General features: G+C 42.0%; 1 protein-coding gene across 3 annotated transcripts in view; it reads left to right on the plus strand.

Moving 5' to 3' along the window:
- The window catches only part of zfpm1 (zinc finger protein, FOG family member 1), a 93480-nt gene that overhangs the window by 49542 nt on the left and 24408 nt on the right, over positions 1-19530 (plus strand). For all 3 annotated transcript variants that reach the window (XM_068313044.1, XM_068313042.1, XM_068313043.1), the window contains exon 3: positions 1805-1939. In XM_068313044.1, the coding sequence (XP_068169145.1) occupies positions 1805-1939 (135 nt within the window). The remainder of the gene's footprint in view (positions 1-1804; positions 1940-19530) is intronic.

Here is a 19530-nt window from a genome sequence, read left to right on the forward strand (position 1 = left end):
GCCTCGAAAAAAAGCCCCAAACCCTCTAAATTATGGAAATATTTTTATCAACCAACAGACATACAGACTTTACCTGTTAATAATTAATTATATATTTTATGTATGTATGAAGAAGAATGTATGTATGTTACTATTATTATAATATTTATTTATATGTACTGTGTATTATATATTGCATTATTATTATAAATATTATTATTATTTAATATATTATTATATATATCATTATTATTATTATATATATTGTATATTATTATATTATTATTTTATTATTATTATTACTATATATTATATAATATATAATATTTATATTTTATATTATATATGTTATGTATGTTATTATATAAAGATATAAAGAAATGTAAAAAGTCACGAGAACACACGGGCCACATCTTTCCTCCAGCAAGAACGAGATCCGGTCTTACTGATGTTGTATCCATCCGCCATACATGTGGTAAAGAACGAGATCCGGTCATTTCTTGCGTTGAGGTTCTCCTGTAAGTAAACCAATCAGCCAATGAACCGCCGGACAGACCGGGGCGAGAACATGAAGGTCGGTGTGTTTGCTGATTGAGGGGCTAAATGAAGACATGTCTTCCCCTCTCTACTGATCCTCTACACTGAACAGTTCTCATGCTGGAGTTGCTAGCCGGCTAGCTTCTATTTACATTCACCTTCTGTAAAATCGTCAGATGCCAGAATCTCCCCTCAACTTTTTGGCAGCTTTGTGTTTGTGAGGTTTGGAGGATTGGGATACGTTGTGCATGTCGTTTGGGAGGTGATGTCACACTGTTCTTTCCAGCCCTGCAGAGAGATCTGTTGATAAGATAGCATTAACCATCATATCCATCATATATCAGCCCGACACAACTCAGGACTGGGTTGTGAAAAACAATTTATTTTTAACAGCTCCCTTCACTGGAATGTCTCCTTTCGAAGATACGGGTCGCTTCATTTGGTCGTAACTTCATCGAAATTTCTGAGTGAGATTAATGCTATCATATTTGTGATCCATTTCCCCGCAATCAGCTTTTGAGTCACTCTAACCTTTGGCCTGACGATGAGGCAAGAGCAGAGAACAGGAAGAGAGAGATCCTCGGCTCAGATATGCTGAGGTGCTCTGATGTAACTATTAATCTAATCTCACTAATCATGAGTCGCGCTAATAGGAGGGACCCGGCGATGTGATGAGGCGGCCGATAGCTGCTGCACAGCCAAAGTTCAGGGTTCATGCATGCTGGAGAAACACATTCTGCACACACACACACACACAAACACACTCATCAAACCCTCAGGTGAACACACACAGGTCCAGCCACGTGCACAACCACACACACACACACACACACACACACACACACACACACACACACACACGGCTCTCTTTGATCAGCATGCAGGAGGCTGTGCAATCAGCTTGATCAATAGCGGGGGTATCAGTGCTGATTAGAGGAACAGAGGCAGCCTCAGTCTCTGCTGAAAATGACGGGCCGAGAGGATGGAGGGGGGGGCGGATGGAAAGATAGAGGGGGGGGAAGATGAGCGCAGTGAAATTTACAAACAGTGAGAAAATACAAAGAGAAGGACGGACGGAGAAAGAGGTGGAAGCCAGGAGGACACACACACACACACACACACACACACACACACACACACACACACACACACACACACACACACACACACACACACACACACACACTCCCAAATCAAAGAGTGATCCTGACGATGTGGTGTGAAGCCGCCTTGAGACACCGTGACGCGTCTTTGCGTTCAAACGCTGCTGTTTGTCTTCTCCATTCAGAGCCCAGGACGCAGGACTCTGGTGGGGGCCCCGATGACGAGGACGAGGACAGGGAGGAGCAAGTTTCCACACACAGCAGCAGGGAGGAGCAGGAGGAGGTGGAAGAAGAGGAGGTGTTACAGTGGAAGGGTCCAGGTGCGTGAACTCACCGCTAGTCATCCTAGGCTTCTGGGATACAGAGCGGTTTTTATTCAGGCCGCGGAGGGCGGAGGCGAAGGTGGTGGAGGTGTGTGTCTCAGCTGGAGGGTCTCCGTGTGACTCCACCGGGGGCAGAGCTGCTTCTCTTCATTTCCTTCAAATGTGAGCCACAATAGAGTAGAGAGAGTAGAGGAGAACTTTATTGATCCCTTAAGGAGGGACATTAATTTCTCCGTCACACGACACACAACACAGTGAGTACAAAAAAAACACAGAACAAACACACAGAAAGTAGCACCAACACCAAATAGAAAGAATCATAAATAATCCACCCAGAATATACAAATAGAAAGGCATGTATATAGGATATAGGAACGTTATTAGTACAATAATACCACAGCTTACATCGAGTAAGCCGAGGTATTCCACGCGTTACGTGGTTCTCGATTATTCCCAAAAAAACCCCATGGAAAAATAAAAATTTAGTTTACAATTTTACTCCTCTTTACGTTTGTCGGCCACAAATATTGGACTCTTAAAGTCACGAGTAAAACGTTAAAAGCACATAATATCATGTTGCTGTACAACAAATAAGAATAAACACATGTAATGTATTATTAACCTTTCGACCCCCAATGCGGGGTAAGAGGCTGAAGATAGGAAGGTGACGCTTTTTCTGTACTATTTAAAAAAATCAAATTTAATTGTTTATAAGCTTAAAATAGATTTGCATTAACAAAATGTGATTGAAACTGTATTCATAAACGGGAACGGTTATTTTCCGTTTCGTTAATTGGACTTATGTTCTTTTTGGACTTACGTTGAGTCTCCTGGAACCATTTCTGGACGTACGCTGAGGTTCACCTGCACATCGGAATGGATGCACAACGTAGTCAGGATTATTTCCACGTGGGACAGACAGGCATTTTTCACTAAATGATTTTTCCTCAGTATCTTTAATAAATTTTCACACTCTGGTAGACCTATGGTGGGCAAGGATGACGCACACAATATTCCTTAAACGGTCTTTAGTGAGCATCCAGCCTTAACAAGGAACAAATAACAACTCACAACCATCTGACACTCACACTCTCACTCTCACGCCCGCTTCTTAGCCTCGTGAACACATGCAGAACACACACACGTACACCAACTCAGGTGAACACACACACACACACACACACACACACACACACACACACACACACACACACACACACACACACACACACACACACACAGACACACACACACACACACACACACACACAACAACACAGGTTATCACAGACTTTTTAAAACACTTGTATTAAGGAAAAGTTGCAGGAGGAACCGTGAGTCTCGTAACGCAGTGCACACATGGATGCTGTCAGCCAATAGAATGTGCGTACGGTGTCACGTGACTAAAAATCTGTGATGCAGTGAAGCCGTGCATCTTGAAGCGCGAAAAAGCGAGGGATTACTGTAGAGCAGACCGACTGTCCCAGGGAACCCTAAACATCCAGATTTTAGGTACATGGATACTAGCCCACTGTATATGTGGTTTCCATGGATACCATACTATCACCATGTCTTTGTAGAACCGTGACTTGACGTCTGGTCAGTCCTCATGTCGTTTGGTCAGTGCCTGTAAAAGTGCTGAGCCTCTCAGGGCCTGTTGTCTTGTCCTTTTGTTCCCCTGAACTTGAAATGCAAACATGCACACACACACACACACACACACACACACACACACACACACACACACACACACACACACACACACACACACACACACACACACACACACACACATGGCTAAGAGGAGATAGCGAGTAAATCGCCATAATTTTATTATTTATTTCCTCTCTTATCGAGGTTTGTTTGGTTATTTATTTCTCTCTGTCTGTTGTCTTCAATGAGTTAAACAATGCAAGAAGATTACCCCCCCTATCTCACATTATTTCCTTTTCAAGCTGCACACGTTTTATGTATGTCTGTGCATTTGTGTCTACACAGCGTTGTGTGTGTGTGTGTGTTTAGTGGTGTTTATGTGTGTATTTTAATTCCTCTGGTGGGGGAGAGAGGATGTGTTCATTATCGTCCTGTCCCAGCCTCGTCCCTTTAACAGTAATTGGAGCGATATTAATTGCTGTGCTGTGGCTGGTTGATGGTAGCACCATGATGCTGCACTGATAGGGCCCCTTCTTTTCTTTTTTTTTCCCCTCCCCTCCTCACAAACTAACTGCTGGGTGAGTGAGGCAGACGGATGGAGGAAGGGGGGAGGAAGGGAGAGAGATAGCCCCTCTATCAGCTCCGGAGCAGGCGCTGTCTTTATCAGGAGCACGATTGGCAAAAAGGAAACTTTGACCGGTCTGAATTTTTCTCTTATCGTCAAGCCCCCCCCCCCTTCCTCCATCCTCCCCACCTTCCCTCCATCCATCCACCTTCTCCTACTCCTCCTCTGGTCTCTCCATCACCACTAACAACCCCACCAAAAGCTCCCTCCTCTTCCTCCTTCTTTCTTCATTGTCTCCTCTACCCCACTGTCTAATGGCCTCTTGTTCACACAGTGTTCACCACATATCAGCTATTTCCTATAAACACATGAGAGGAAGAATGTGTATTAGCAGGGATGGAGGTGAACGGGCCTTTATCTCCTCTGAGTGTTGACATTCCTCTGGTTCTCACTCGTCGACGCCTTCAGACCTTCTTTGCGTCTGGTGGAGAGTGGTTGCTTCAAGGCGGATCACCACCGCATTCCAGGAGCTGTTTGGATGTGTTCAAGGCCATTTCTAATAGAGGAGTTCTTACATCTGTGGATGTCCTGATCCCATGTTGGATTGCGTTCAGTTTTTATCCTTATTTGCAGTTGTTGTTGTTTTTTAAAATTTTGATCAGAAACAAACTTTTTCTAGAAAAGAGAAACTGATGGAATGAGAGACGTCCTTCTCATCCGTCATCAGTTTGCTCTCTGACGCTAATAACAGCAGTAGTGATGAGACGACTTCATTAAAACTTAAACTGCCCGCTGACAGCAGATCAACAGATTGTTTTTATTCATATTGATGGAACACCTCTAAATTACAGCAGAATTAATCCTAATAATTACTGTAAACATTAAAACAATGAACAATAATATTGTTTTTATGCCAAATTTAAATGAGAATGTCCTAAACAGTCCCTGACTGATGGTCTCTGTACAAACAGGGAGGTGTGTTGGGGATACTATGGGATAGATGGCTAGAAGGCAGCTGAGCACAATAATAATTTCACCAACACATTCAGATTTTAGCATCTGAGACGGTGCAATGAGGACGTCCACCTCTCACTCTTTCCTTCTTTGTTGACATCGTCTCGTAATCCTGGAATTATAGCTCCAACGATTTCTGGCGTATCGCTCCGTTTCATCTGCTTCATAACAAATAGGGACTAAATGAATGCAGCGTACGGGCGAAACGTCTCTGCCCATACCCGAGTCCGATTTAAACATGAAGCACAAATGAGCCTTCAGGCAGCACATGAGTGAAAGGCTAAGGGATTAGTCCTTTGTTATATAATGGTTTCAACTCAAAGAGGAGACACAAGAGCAGCTAGTTTCACACCTCCAGGCTTCTGGGCCTTTTGTGTGTTAAATTGATTGTTTTGTGCATCATATTAATAGATGTCTTATAGTGCTGGCATTAGTCATTAAGCGCAAAACTCAGTAATCATCAGATCCTGAATGGCTGCTGTCGGCGTCTACACTTGACTCCAACACAGAGCATTGCTAAGTCAGTTTTACACAAATAGTACACTAATTTTTCACATTTTAATTCAGTTTTTAAAAAATTTTTTATCGGTACTTCTCTTTACCAGCAGCACTGAATCTGTCCATCGAGCAGTCGTGTCCTTCACTCGTGAGACGTGTCAGGGTGGGAATGTAACACATCCAGCCATAAGCCGATCTATGTAAACTAATTAGACTCTAAACAGTATGCACACAAATTCAAGCCAAAAGTCATTGAATATTAATCCACACATTCTGAAAATGAGTCATTCTAGTTTGAAATACAATAATTCCTAGATATGAACATTTTAATATCCCTTTCCATGAACAGTTTGTGTTCCAACTTTATGATAACAATCTCTAATTTATTCAAATAATTCTTTGTCCCACTCATTACTGTTGTTCAAACAGGGAGGAAAAACCCCCCAGAACATTTTAATTCATCCCCCTGCTAGTTTTTTTTTCTCTTTCAGCTAAAAGATAATACAATTCATTACTAGACACAGCATTTTTTATCGACATAGTTGACTTGGTCTCTCAGCCTGTAATGATTTGTTTATGTGTCAACCTAAATAAATTCTTTAGTCATAGATGAGAGCTGACACAACTCTTTTTTTGTTTTGTGATTATTTTTTTCTCGTTTTATTTTAACTTTGGTTAACTAAAACATTGTCATTGTGGCTTTTGGGGGAAAAAAAAATTCAATCTAAAGAGACGATAAACTGGGAATGGATTAGAGGTTTCAGCTATTTCCAGTTCCTTCCTCCAGTGCGTCTTAAAACAATCCAGACGGTGTGTGTGAGGAGTGTGTGGTGCCGGCCTAGGTAGGAGCTGCTCCCTATCAGGGATTGGATGATACGCTAAAGCTGCCTTTTTAATCTATTGTGTGTTCATACTGCATGATATGCAAAATAAATTATGAAGGAAAGGAATCTCTTGAATGACCTTGCAGGCTGGAGGGTTCGATATTTTCTCCCTCGCTGCTTAAAATTCTTGATATGCAAATGGGAGTCACAGTAATCCCTTGTCATTCGCTGGCTGACTGGCGGTCGCCACCCACTTTCTCCCTGCAGTGCTGTGTAGAAACCCATTGTCAGCGGCTATCATTAAATACCCAAACTGCATCCAAGATGGTCTACAAAAGTAGTGAAGCTTCAATTTACTGGCATGAATTTGTTGAAACGGGTGAAAGAGTTTCAAATTCCTGTAACATTCCAGATGTGCTGACCGGGCTGGTAAAGTTTGAGTGTGTGTGTGTGTGTGTGTGTGTGTGTGTGTGTGTGTGTGTGTCTGTGCGTGTGTGCGTGTGTGCGTGCGTGCGTGCGTGCGTGCGTGCGTGCGTGTGGTTGACGACACCACCATCAGGACAGAAGGGAGCTCAGATTAATTAATAAAGGGATTGATTATTTTACCATCCACCTTTGCTCAGTCACATCTGTTTAAAGTGATGTGTTCATCTCTAAATTTAGAATTTATTTATAACCCAGAAGAGTTATTTTAATTACCTGAAATAAGGAATTATAATGACTGGCATAACAGGAGTTATTGTTATTTAACAGCTGTGTGTGTGTGTGTAACTAGTATATGTATGTGGGGGGAAGATATGTAGGTTATCTTCCAGTAGTTAATTGTAATAGAGCATAAAGTCAGACTACATGCATACAATCAGAGCTGAGCATGTCATTTCTTTAGGTTAGGAAGGGGAAGGTGTTTTCATACTGCACATGGCAGCCTGTGTTGCACAAGGTGCAGCATGTCGCTCTGTCCACACGTGATAAGACCTTTGTTTGTCATTTTGATCCATCTAGTTTTGGCTGGCTGACTGTCGGATAAGATGTTTGTGTAAAAGCTTTCAGTTTTCTTTCCAGCTGCAGGTTGAGCCATCCTTAAAACACCCTGGACCTCCAAAACCCCGATATCTCTCTGCCGCTGCTCACGGACAGTAGATTTTTGCATTTAAATGAAACCTTTAATGTGAGAGTGTAGTCCTATTATGATAAAGTGTTTCCCTGTAACAGGCACAGTGCTGAAGCTTCAATAGCTGTGTGTGTGTGTGTGTTATCTGGTAAACCAGGAGCATAAACGGTTAACTCCCAGTGCTGAGATGAGATGTCATCTCCAGACCGGTGGAGGTTAAAGCGGGTGAGCTTAGGAGAGAGGGATGAATGGTGATAGAGGATGTGAGGGAGAAAGAAAGAGAAGGACGTGAGGCAGGGAGAGAGAGAACATGAGGGACAGGTGAGCCCAAGGTAAGAGAAGGAGGAAGTGCTTCAGAATAAAGAAGTGGAATATTGGGGTTAGAGTGCAGAGATAACTAATGAATGGTGATGGGGTGAAGGGTTAAGGATCAATGAGTGTTCTAAGAAGTGCACTTCTGATAGTGAAATTAGGGGTCAGAGAATGGGTTAGATGAAGAAGAGATGGGAGGATGACGATGATAGAATCTCTTCAGCACGTCTTTATCCAGCATGTCACTAATATCGATGGAGAAGGTCATTTCAATAAGCACTAACTCGAAGTATTAAGTTGTGAAACTACTGAACGGGTTTCTGCAAACGCTTTGTTGACTACCGAGGTGTGGGCCAGGAACGCTGAGCAGGTTGACCACCATTAAAATGAACACAATCCTCATTGTTTTTTGCCCTCTTTGGTTCATGCCCTCTTGCCCCCCCACGAACAACAGAGTGAATTCCAGTCCTCCTTCTGAACTTCTCCCACCACCCACGTGATGCCTTAAACTCCTTAAACTTCCTTTTGTTTTAATAACGTGGTGATTGTAGATGCATTACGGCCATATTCTTTGGTGAGATCAACCAAACGCATCCCTTTCTCATGCCTTTCTATGATCTCTTGCTTTGTTTGTACGGACAAAAAACTCTTTTCTTTTCCTCTTTTCTCCGTCACTTTCTTGGGGTCCATAGTGAATACTCTAAAAGTTAATATATTTACGTAAAACTATCAGAACACCTCATGGGTCGAGGGCCGAATGATGAGGACGCTGCATAGACACCTATCCAGCTACACACAGAGGTCCCTCTTAGCCAGTGGGATGCCCGGATGCTTGGTAATAGTCAATAGCAGAGCAGCTATAAGAACGCTGCCTGTGGGAGCTGCGATTATCAGCCCATACTGTATTTTTACCTTTCGTAACTCGAAATTTCTTTCGTAACTAGAGGCAATATTTTCCTGTTGAGGTGTTTCGTAAGTAGAAAATTTCGTACGTAGAGACATTCTTAAGTAGAGGTACCCCTGTATAAGGCATACTTGATTATAAAGCTCACTGTCAGTTTTGAGAAAATTAAAGGCTTTTAGGTGCGCCATATAGTGCGGAAAATACTGTATACATTTAGATTGTTGTATTTTTGCTCATCATAAGGTTAGGTAATCAAAAAGAGGAGGTCCAGTCTGTTTTCAAGTGCCCTCGTTTGGTTTCTGTTTGGGTTTTTTGTCTGTTCAATGGATGAACTGTTCCCTTTTTCGCTCCTTGGAGTGGCACTTCACATTACTGCTTTTAATATCAGCCACAGTCTCGCCTGTGAGCCATCGTGGTTTAGAGATGCCCGTGGGAAGGAGGAACATGTAAGGGGCTCTTCTTTCTAGATTAAAAGCTCTATTTTGGCTCCCTGTTTTTCTCTTCTCGGAAACGGCCGTGTGAAATGAATTTTCTCTGACTCATTTGTCTGACTGTTGACTCCTGTCCTTCCCTCTGTGAATATCTGTCTCAGATATTTACTCCCACAAGCCCAGAATACAAAGACCTGCTAGGTTGTGCAGCACCAGATGGTTATTTCCAGTTTCAAGCCGCTCTGTAGGTTACAGGGGTTGCAGAACCTACCGACTGAGGTGGAGGGTTAGACTGCTGACCCTTCCCTGCTTTTGGCCTGTTTTTTACCTTTATGATGGTTAACACAGAGAAAAGTCAGACAAATTATAAAACAGTTTTTAATAATTAAGTTTTTATGTTGATGACCTTCAATTCAACAAGTCATGTTGGAAATACTTTAGCTTTGAGGCTTTGTTCTGACTTAAGGCGGTGTTTCCAACTGGATTATCCCAGTCTGAAATTTCTGATTATACCAACGCCACATGAAGTCACTACTATTATTATATATATGAAAAGATGTCTCTTCCTTGCACTTGATGCATCCTCATGTGTGACTGCTGCTTCTGGAAATGGAAGTGATTAGTCACCAGCTGAAAGGAGCATTGTGGCCCAGAGTAACTAGAAAAGCATTCTGGGAGATGGGACTGTATGCAGTAGGACATCCTCGTCATTTTTGCACTCTGCTTTTACACATAACCTATTATCTCCTGGGACACACTAAATAGTGGAATAATCTGCTCATGTGGGTATTGGACCGTCAGGTGAGTGGAGGACAATGGAGGGTAAAGTTAAAGACAATAGTTCAGGTGACATTGACTGTCCAGTAGCCAATAACTAATGCGTAGTACTGCTCACATTGAGACCCTTGTACTCTACAATATTACCCATCAGCTGTAGTTTCTTTAGAGTAGAGCTGACCTACATCCATCCCTTCATCTGTCACACTTCGACATATTGCACTCCCTCACTTCTCTGTGGCCGACCTCCATATCTCCAGCCAGCAGACCCCACCGTGTCTCAGGAGGAACGTGTGCCTGCTAGCACCCTGTCAATTCCACCTGTCAATCAAACTGCGTTGCACTGTTGATTGGTTGGGCATGAGTCCAGAGGGCTTTTCTGGTTGGTGAAGCTGAGATTCCTCAGAATACAGACGGGGGTTTGAAATGGAAGCTTGTTTATTGTCCAATGAACACAGCCCCCCAAAAAACAAAAGTTTGGGTCAGCATGGAAGCATGTTTTTGACTTCATTGATCACAGCCCTAAGACAAAGAATAACTTTGTTCATGCCCAGTGTCAACTCTGATTCCTAAAAACACTTGTAACAATAAACAGAATGTTGAATTCAGACAGAAACTTTACAAAGACATTCAATGTAAAATTCAACTTCAGTTTCATAAATAAAAGCTTCTGAATCTAAATACTAAAAACCGCAGAGACTAGAATCTGTAAGCAACTGCTATCACAAACCAACTGTCGCCTATGTAAACCATGTGTACATTGTTATCTTCATTAGATATTCTTGGATGAGATGTTGAAATGTCTTATTGGGACAGGTGCAACAAAAAGTTGTGGAATGCTCAAAACATTCGACAAACATTTGGGATCATTCAAAAGGGCAGTATGAACAGGGCATCCTCAACAAACTCAGTCATTCACAAGCAACGACTACAGGAAGGTCACCACTCACTGAAACTCTACGTGGAAGTAGTTCAACATCCAATTGTGCAGTTTCAAGGAATTTCACTCCATGGCATTCATGAGATTCTGGAGATGTGTCTGTGTGTAACGGACAAAGATAGCAAAGAACAATGACAGTGACCTTTGATTCCTCAGACAGCACCAGATTGACAACCGGCACGGTTCGGTGAAGCATTTTCTACATGAGTTCACGAACACTCTGGAAAAGCGTAATTTAAGATTCTATTCAAATTATGAACGATTTATCAACAATGTCCACAAACACCTAAAATGTCTTTTGCCCTGAGTTCAATGGGTTCCCTCCCCAGAAACTCCAATCTCGTTTGCATGACTGTGAGGAACAAACAACCATCATCCCCATGACTACCAGGTTACTCCAGCCTGGGAGTGGGAGCCTACAGCCCATAGCTGAAGCATATATCACTGGGTTTCATGACCTTGACCTGTCTCACTTGTTTAAAAATCAGAAAATCTCCACCAGCAGGTCAGATCTGAAGAAGACATTCTGATGAGGCCTGAATAACAAGTCTGATTGACTTTATTCAACTAAAAGGTCTGGATTGGTCTTGTCAGTCCAGTTTGAACTCTTTATGGATCAGAGCATATATAGGAGGGGCAGGCACCCAACAGTATTTACTGCCTGATTCACAAAAGGAAATATGTTGTAGCTTTTGGCACCAGATACAGTTTTGATGTGTTATGACCACAAGTGCGCAGCAGAAAAGTTCTATCTTCTCTACTTTCCAGGCCAGAATCCCCTTTGCTTCCATTCCCCACTCTTGATCTGCACCACATATTGTGAGTGACACACTCTGTCACACACACTCTCCACCTCACCATCTCCCCTCTCCAGTATGTCTGCGTGTCACTCCTCTCCTCCATCCCTGACATTTGATAGGCGCGAGGCCCTAATCTAAAGGAACATTTCTCTGTGCTGTCCGGCTGCTATCGCCCTGCAGCTTCCATACACCTGGTGTGTACGCCTATGGCAGGAGTGGTGCTGCTGGTGGGACTGGACATTGGCATTCCCTTATCTGATTGCTGACTGCAGCACATCCTACATACCTTCCTATCACAGAAATATACATTTACCTTGCCTGCATCCATTATCCAACCCTGCAGCTGCTGAAGTAACTTCTGGTGGTAGATGTGGCTGCAGTGGAATCTCCAAACAGCAGTAATCCAGACTAATGCTAGACTACCAAAGATGAAGTATTTCATGGATGTTAAGCTGCAGTCGTGTCTGTTGAATGTCCTTCTTCTTTCTCACTTTCTGGCCGGCTGTATAATCCTGATGTTGGTGTTTTTATGAATAATTTTCCTGCTCTCCTTGTTATCTGAAGAGCCTCTGGACAGAGCGCTCAGTGCTTGTAATATCACACTTATACTTAAGTATCTACAAGAGAACATATGCTACTATATCATGTCTTCAAGTAAAGCAATGGATACTGTGAATAAAGCCATGATGTCTACATGAAATACAGATGTCTGACAAATCTCATGGGATTATTTTTAAATACAGTAATCCCTCGTTACTTGCTGTTAATGCATAGTAACCACCTGCAAACTAACAAAATTTGGCCAATAGCAATGAACTATTTATTTTATCGTTAACACTGTAATTTAAACGTTTATGAACCCTTCGCATGCTGATATGAAACCACCTTCTATCTGTATTACCTTTTCCCACACTCTTATAGATTGTTTGAAGCGCTTCTAACTGTTTCTTTAAGACACAGAAGTGCTTACAAATGCTTACATGCTCCATTAAGACCTTTATTTTTCTTCATCATACAGTAAATGAAAACTCCTATCCACTGCACCTTCAAAACATTCTCATGTTGTCGGATTAAAATAATTTTCTGTTATTTTGAGGATGCTTGCACCATGTAAGGATTGAATTCTAAAACATCTTATCATGTTTTGTCTCTGTCTGTCTATTTCCTCGACGTTATATCTGTCTCAGCAGTTTCCTTCCTTTATTTGACAACAATCACTCGTCCAAACCGTTAGACAGCTTGTGTGTCTGCAGCAGCAGAGGGTTGGATAAAAGGCCCCAACGTCAGGCCAATAAAAATAAAATTGTCTCTTGTTTGCCTGACAACAATGTGCATTGTTTCCCACTTTGTCCAGAATTTATTTGTTCTCCCTCTGAAGACGATGGTGAGCATCGTCCGTTTGTCTCTGTCCAATCGATCCACACATCAAATACACATGTGTGTGATTGTATGTTTCCCCACATGACTTGTGGGTCCCTTAAAGATGTATGGTGTTTGTGTGCGAGTGTGTTCACATCCACCTGTGATGAGGGGTTTGGCCTATCCCACCAGCACCAATCAAGACTTTCTAAATGAACATTTGGAAACTGCTTCTCAAAACGGAAGCAGAAAGTAATTTGGCAAATCCTGGCAAATGATTCCAAACCCACTTTTATTTATTTTCTTTACTTAATGCACTCAGCAGCAGGGAATTCAGACGCAAGAGGTCCAGAAACCAAATGCGTTGCTGACGGATGCTTCAGCAAACAGCGGGCTGACCACAGGCACCGACCACAGCGCCAGGAGCTCTTTTGCCGCCCGTCTCTTGTTCTTTCTGTTTTTCTCTCTCCTCCGTTTCCTCGCCGCTGTTTAATCGTCAAACCTCTAAATGACCCTGAGAGTGTCGAGCAAGTCTCTCTTCTCTTTAACTTTTTTGAGCGTCTCCTTCCCCAGCATGCGCTGCCGATACGAGCCCGATTGAAATGTCCTCTTTCCTGTGAGCCAGAAGGAGTTGTTAAAGCAGACATGAATTAATGATTGAATTAATTATCAGAGTCACATACCGTACAATTAATTTTGTGGCTTTGCCTCAGTCTTTTTTCCCTCTCCCCATCTGTGTGAGGAGAATGTCAAGAAACATTTTCTAATTAATTTATATGTGATTATCAGGGATAGTTTCTGGAAGGTCTCCACTTTCAATTTATGACAGGCGACAGCAGAGGGAAGGCTGGGAGAGATGGAGGTGGGGGTGTGAGTCAGGAAGCGGCTGTGCTTGTTAAGTGTGCCCTCTCACGGGCACACGCACGCAAGCACGCACACACACACACACACACACACACACACACACACACACACACACACACACACACACACACACACACACAGACACTTCTGTACCACCGTTTTTCTTTCCTAAAAGTCTCACATTAGGAATCCTCCTAGCAGTTCTGTTTCTCCTGGAGTTGTCAGGATGTGATTATCCCTTGTATTATGTTGGGAAAAAATGACATTGATTATTGGTTATTTTGAACCATTATCCACTCAAAAGTCAAAAAACAGTTTAAACAAATAACAACTTTATTTTAGATTATATAAACATTTAGAAAAGAGACATAAATGCACATTTTTAAACGTCCAAAATGAAGTTCTAGTTTGTGAATGTCACTTTTGAATTCCCTTTCATTTGTCTTCAGTGAGGATAAAGGGAGGGAGGGGGGCTCGTCTCACCAACACTGTCACTGTCACTGTTCAGTTTTCACCCTGTCGTCCTATGAACAAAAAAAATAATCTTTAGTTTTTTTTCACCCTCATTTTATCTTTCTTTGCATATTTGTGAATTTGCATGTTTGCTTCTTGCTCTTTTCTGGTGGTGTATGTATTTTGTAGATAAAAGTTCAGCAGTGCAGTTAAGAGAAATTAGTTGGGTAAACAGTGGTAAATGTCAATGATAAAGTTCTGTTGAAGCTCATCTGATTAGCGGGGCTACGCAGGTGTCTTATCTTGCCTGTGCAACAGAGGGTAAAATGGAAATGATTGCGTGGTCCTGAGCAGTAGATGCCTATCCCAGAAATGTCTATCTGCTGCTGAGCGGAGCCTGCCGGACTCCTGGGACCCAGAGGTGCTGCATGGAAGATCATGGAGAGAGAGCAGGAAGGGAAGCAGGCACAATCAGGTCCGGTTTGTTTTGTTTTTTAATCAGGCAACAGTGTAAATGATGAAAGTGGTCATTAATGTAGAAAGCTGCTGAAAATTCATGAATGCAAATTTTAGACTTCTCAAGAGCTTTACCAAAAATAAGGAAGCACAGGTGATAAATTGAGATACAGCTGATTGAATGTTAATAATCTGAACTGTAAAAGAACAATATTATTTTAATACTAGAGGGTGTTGAATGTAATTCATTTATCTAGGACCAACGAAATCATCCATCCATTACTATAAATAAATTGCCCTTTTGAAAAGACTGACTTCACTGAATGAGTCTTAGTTAGCATTTTTAAAGACCCAGTCTGAAATAAAATAGGCTGCGTTGGCAGTAAGGCTTCTGATTCTGAACGTATTTAAAGTCTTATCCAAATTCTGTGTGTCAGACACATATTATTTTAAAGCTACTAAAATCACCGTAAAGGATTATTAGGCAATGACGGTCATTGACCCCGCCTCCGCAGCTTTGTGCACAGCGACACTCGATCAGTCGTCCGTGGGAGCAAAGTCAAAAAACATTGTATATCAAAGTGAAATCCGAAAATGAGAAGAAAATGCAGCAGTAATAAATATGTGATTACAACATGTGATGTCTAATGTAAAGTGCTCAGCTCCGAATGATTCATTCACGATGATGAACCCTGCAGTGACACTGGAGGCCTTGAGCACAAACACTATTTCCAACCAGTGGTTTCCTTTCCGTCGTGCATGAGGCAGACATACTTTAGTATGTTGGAAACAGCAAACAGGTTTTTCCCTGATAGACCGACTGTAGGATTTGTCCTGTGTGTCCCCTGAGAACCAGAGAGAGAATAGGAACAGGAGGAGTTGGGATTTGTTATTCAGCAGAGGTTGAACCCCACCTATTAGTGCGGGGTCGGAGTAGCATGCAGATAAAGATTTCCTGTTGTGTGGTGTCAAAAAATCAATAGCTCCACCGCGATGTGCTCATTTGATATCAACAATAGTCTTTTTAAAAATCAATTAGGGCGGATAGAGGAGAACATCGGTGTTGGGTTACTCCCTTCTTTTTTCTCTTCATCATTCACTGATATCCATGCAGACTGTTGGTTCCTGTAGTTGACCTCCTGTAGCAGATTATAGGATGAACGCTGATGCTTTACTGTTTTAGTGTCATTTTGGGATGTAGCAGCAGATCAGCCTGGGACGTCTTCTTGCTGCCCCCGGTGTCAGAACCAAACACCGGGGCAGTTTTCTGCTTTACACACCACATCTGGAACAAACTGCCAGAAAAAGCCCACTTCTCATCCATCGGGTCTTGAGGTTTCCCAATTCATCGCTGACTTTTATTAACGTTTTTTACAGAAAAAACCTTTCAATGTAGTCTTTCAGGTCATGTTAATGTCTTCATTGTGTTTTTACATGTACAGAACAATACTTGTGTTGTATAAACCAACCAATCCTGGGCTTCCAGCTAGCTATGAGTCAGAAAGCAGAACTTAATCATCAATCATTAAACTTAATCATTTTAATTTTTAATAGTAGCATCTTATATATAGACCTCCATAATCGTTACTGCTATTATCTCAGTTCTATCTGTAAGGAATGTTGGGATGCTAAGAACAAGCATGAAACAGAGCTACGTGTATTGACAGTGGTGTTAATTTTATTTAACGCTAATTTAAGGTGAAACACGGATGTGGTGACAAAATCAAATTACTTATCTCTGAAGGAAAAAGAACCCAAGTGTTAAGAATAAAACAAAACTAAACTAAATGTAGAAAGGCTGGATTTTCATTGATAGGAAATTAATATATGAACATGTAATCCACATCATCAGATCCGACCCTTTCTGCAAAACTGCATTCAACAGTTTTTTAAACAAAAAACCCCAAAAACATTCAGATGAACTTGAAGTGAAATAAATGTGAGAAACAGACAATACTGGTATTTAATGCTACATTTATTAAAATGTCTAAAATTTCAACACTTTCAACACGTCTAATTATTATTTATAAATTAACTTTTGCGAGCCACATAGATTGAAGAAACGGAGGTGTTGTAGAACCGTTTTTTAACTTTTACATTTTTAATGTTACTATGATGTTACATGAGAACCATCATTTTACTTTGCTGTGTAATTGAACTACCTCTTAAATGACAGAAAAATGTGAACTGGCAATACAGGGCACTAAACACACACACACACACACACACACACACACACACACACACACACACACTCGCGCACACACATACGCACGCAGTTCTTATAAGAATTGTGATCATTAACACTTGTGTGCTGTCTTTCGACAGCTGCCCCCCCTTCACGCACACACACACACACACACACACACACACACACACTAATCAGACTAATCAGTGTGTTGTGTTCGTCGTCACGTTAATGACGGACTGATTGTTTTATTGTGTTGGCTCGTCAAAGACGTCTGGATGCCCCAGTGGCTGCTGAAGCGTCCGTATCGATAAGCCTTTGTGTGTCACCGCTGACAGGCCGGTGTGTATGAGTACAGAGAGTGTGTGTGTGTGTGTGTGTGTGTGTGTGTGTGTGTGTGTGTGTGTGTGTGTGTGTGTGTGTGTGTTTCACAGCTAAATGACTGAGGCAGCTTGTTGATATCCATAATGAACCCACACATCTGTATTTTTGGGAAAGGTCACACAACATCGTAACAGTGATGATGAATGTTTTATTTTTGTGTGTTTTTTTCACATGCATGTGACACACACACACACACACACACACACACACACACACACACACACACACAGTGCAGTATGAGGGTCATTGTACGGGGTTGTTATGTTGGTCTATGTTGGGTTGGAGGGGTAATTTCCAGGGATTAGTGTTACTGGACATGTTGCCTTACCTTTGTGAACGTAGCCAACCTGCTGGGATTATTATAGCGACGCTCATTAGTGGATGGGAGGACACAACTCTGGCAGTGGGAACAGATGCTACTAAAGACAACCATTGTGCAGGATTTTAACGGAGATAAAGGATGTGTGTTTTCTCATGTTTTGATCAGCTGATCAGGATTAAAGAAACACAAAAAGTACTAATAATTGATCCAGCAGCTTGTTTTGATGCCTGGGTGTCTTTCAGCTGCGATATGGATCACCTCGCAGGGGCATGCAACAGTGCAACAGGAAAAATACTGATCGATAATGTTTAATTATCTAATGTGTTAACCGTCAGAAATACACACAGTTTATTGTAGAGGTTTGAGTCAGTGCTTCTTTTTAAACCTACTAAATGCAAGTGTTGTAACTTGTCTGTTCATTTGACTTTTCTGCCCATTGAGACAGGAAGGAGTAAACACATGTCAACACATGCAAATTAGCAAAGACTGCACAATAAATGTTATTTATTATTCTGTTATTTGCTATGAATGTTAGGATGCTAACAGCTGCTGTTCTCTCAGAGCGTTCCTCTGCAGCTTTGGTTAAAGTTATGTTATTGTACTGATGATGATCAGGGTAATGCTAGTCTTTTTACTAAACACTATCTACTGAAGGAGGTCAGATTATTTTCAATTTATCAAAATTTATTAATATAGTGCTTAATCACATTATCAGACATTTCGAAGCACTTTAAGAGACAGAGAACCCCAACAGAACCCTCCAGAATAAGCATAAGTGACAGTGGTGGGGAAAAACTCCCTCATTGAGGAAGAAACTCCGGGCAGGACCCAGACTGTGGAGGTCCTGTTATGTATTATTGTTGAGCTCATTCTTGATGGTTTTAACTTCATTTTGAGAAAATATGATGTAAATTAAATGTGAATATGAAAATGATTTACCTAAAAAGCATTAGAAAAGATCCATTTAATGTTATGGGGTGTGGCCCACAGCTAGCGTGTGAAGCTGTTGCCGACCATTAAAAGCTTAAAGAGACCACAGTTTAAAGGAGACAAAGAAAAGGGTCCATCAAAGGAATGGTTCCAGTTCAGACCGGACCCTTGTCACTCCTTAATACCTAACAAACTGTTTGTGTTGGGCTTGTTTATAAGTTAATATCTGTGTTAGCTCACTGAGGTCAAATATTCGCTCTGTTTCAAAATAAGGGTCAGTTGAGCTAGTCAGTGCGATAAGAGTCCCATGTGGGAAGGATTGGCCAATGGCAGAGAGGCAGTCAGGACGTTGATGGAGTGCTGAGATATGGAAGGTCAGCGTGGCCGAACTGAGGCCCCGTAGGGAGATAGCAGATAGGGTACCGGCCGGACAGACTGTGGACTTCAGACTGGAACCAGCAGGTTAGGCTGTCCCAGGAGTCATGTTTGGGTTGACTCCTGGCTCGGGACTGAAATGTGACTCTGACCTGACTCGGGGAACACAACAGACCCTGGCAATGATCCTAAGCCAGGAAGCCAGATCCATGCCCTGATAGCTCTTCTTAATGTGACGGACTGGAACAAAAAGTGTCACCAGGATCTCACCAGACTTATTTATGAGAGTGACTCAGGCTGGAGAGAGTCTGACACGAACCGTACCACGACCACTTTATGATGTGAAGCGGGGTGCTTCGTGAAACGGGTGAAGTCATTTCCTGAAAGCACAGGAACCAGGGGTGTGAAACTGTGTTCCTGTGTGGCCG

The sequence above is a fragment of the Antennarius striatus genome, chromosome 4 (assembly GCF_040054535.1).
Source record: "Antennarius striatus isolate MH-2024 chromosome 4, ASM4005453v1, whole genome shotgun sequence".
In the NCBI taxonomy this organism is placed as follows: Eukaryota; Metazoa; Chordata; class Actinopteri; order Lophiiformes; family Antennariidae; genus Antennarius; species Antennarius striatus.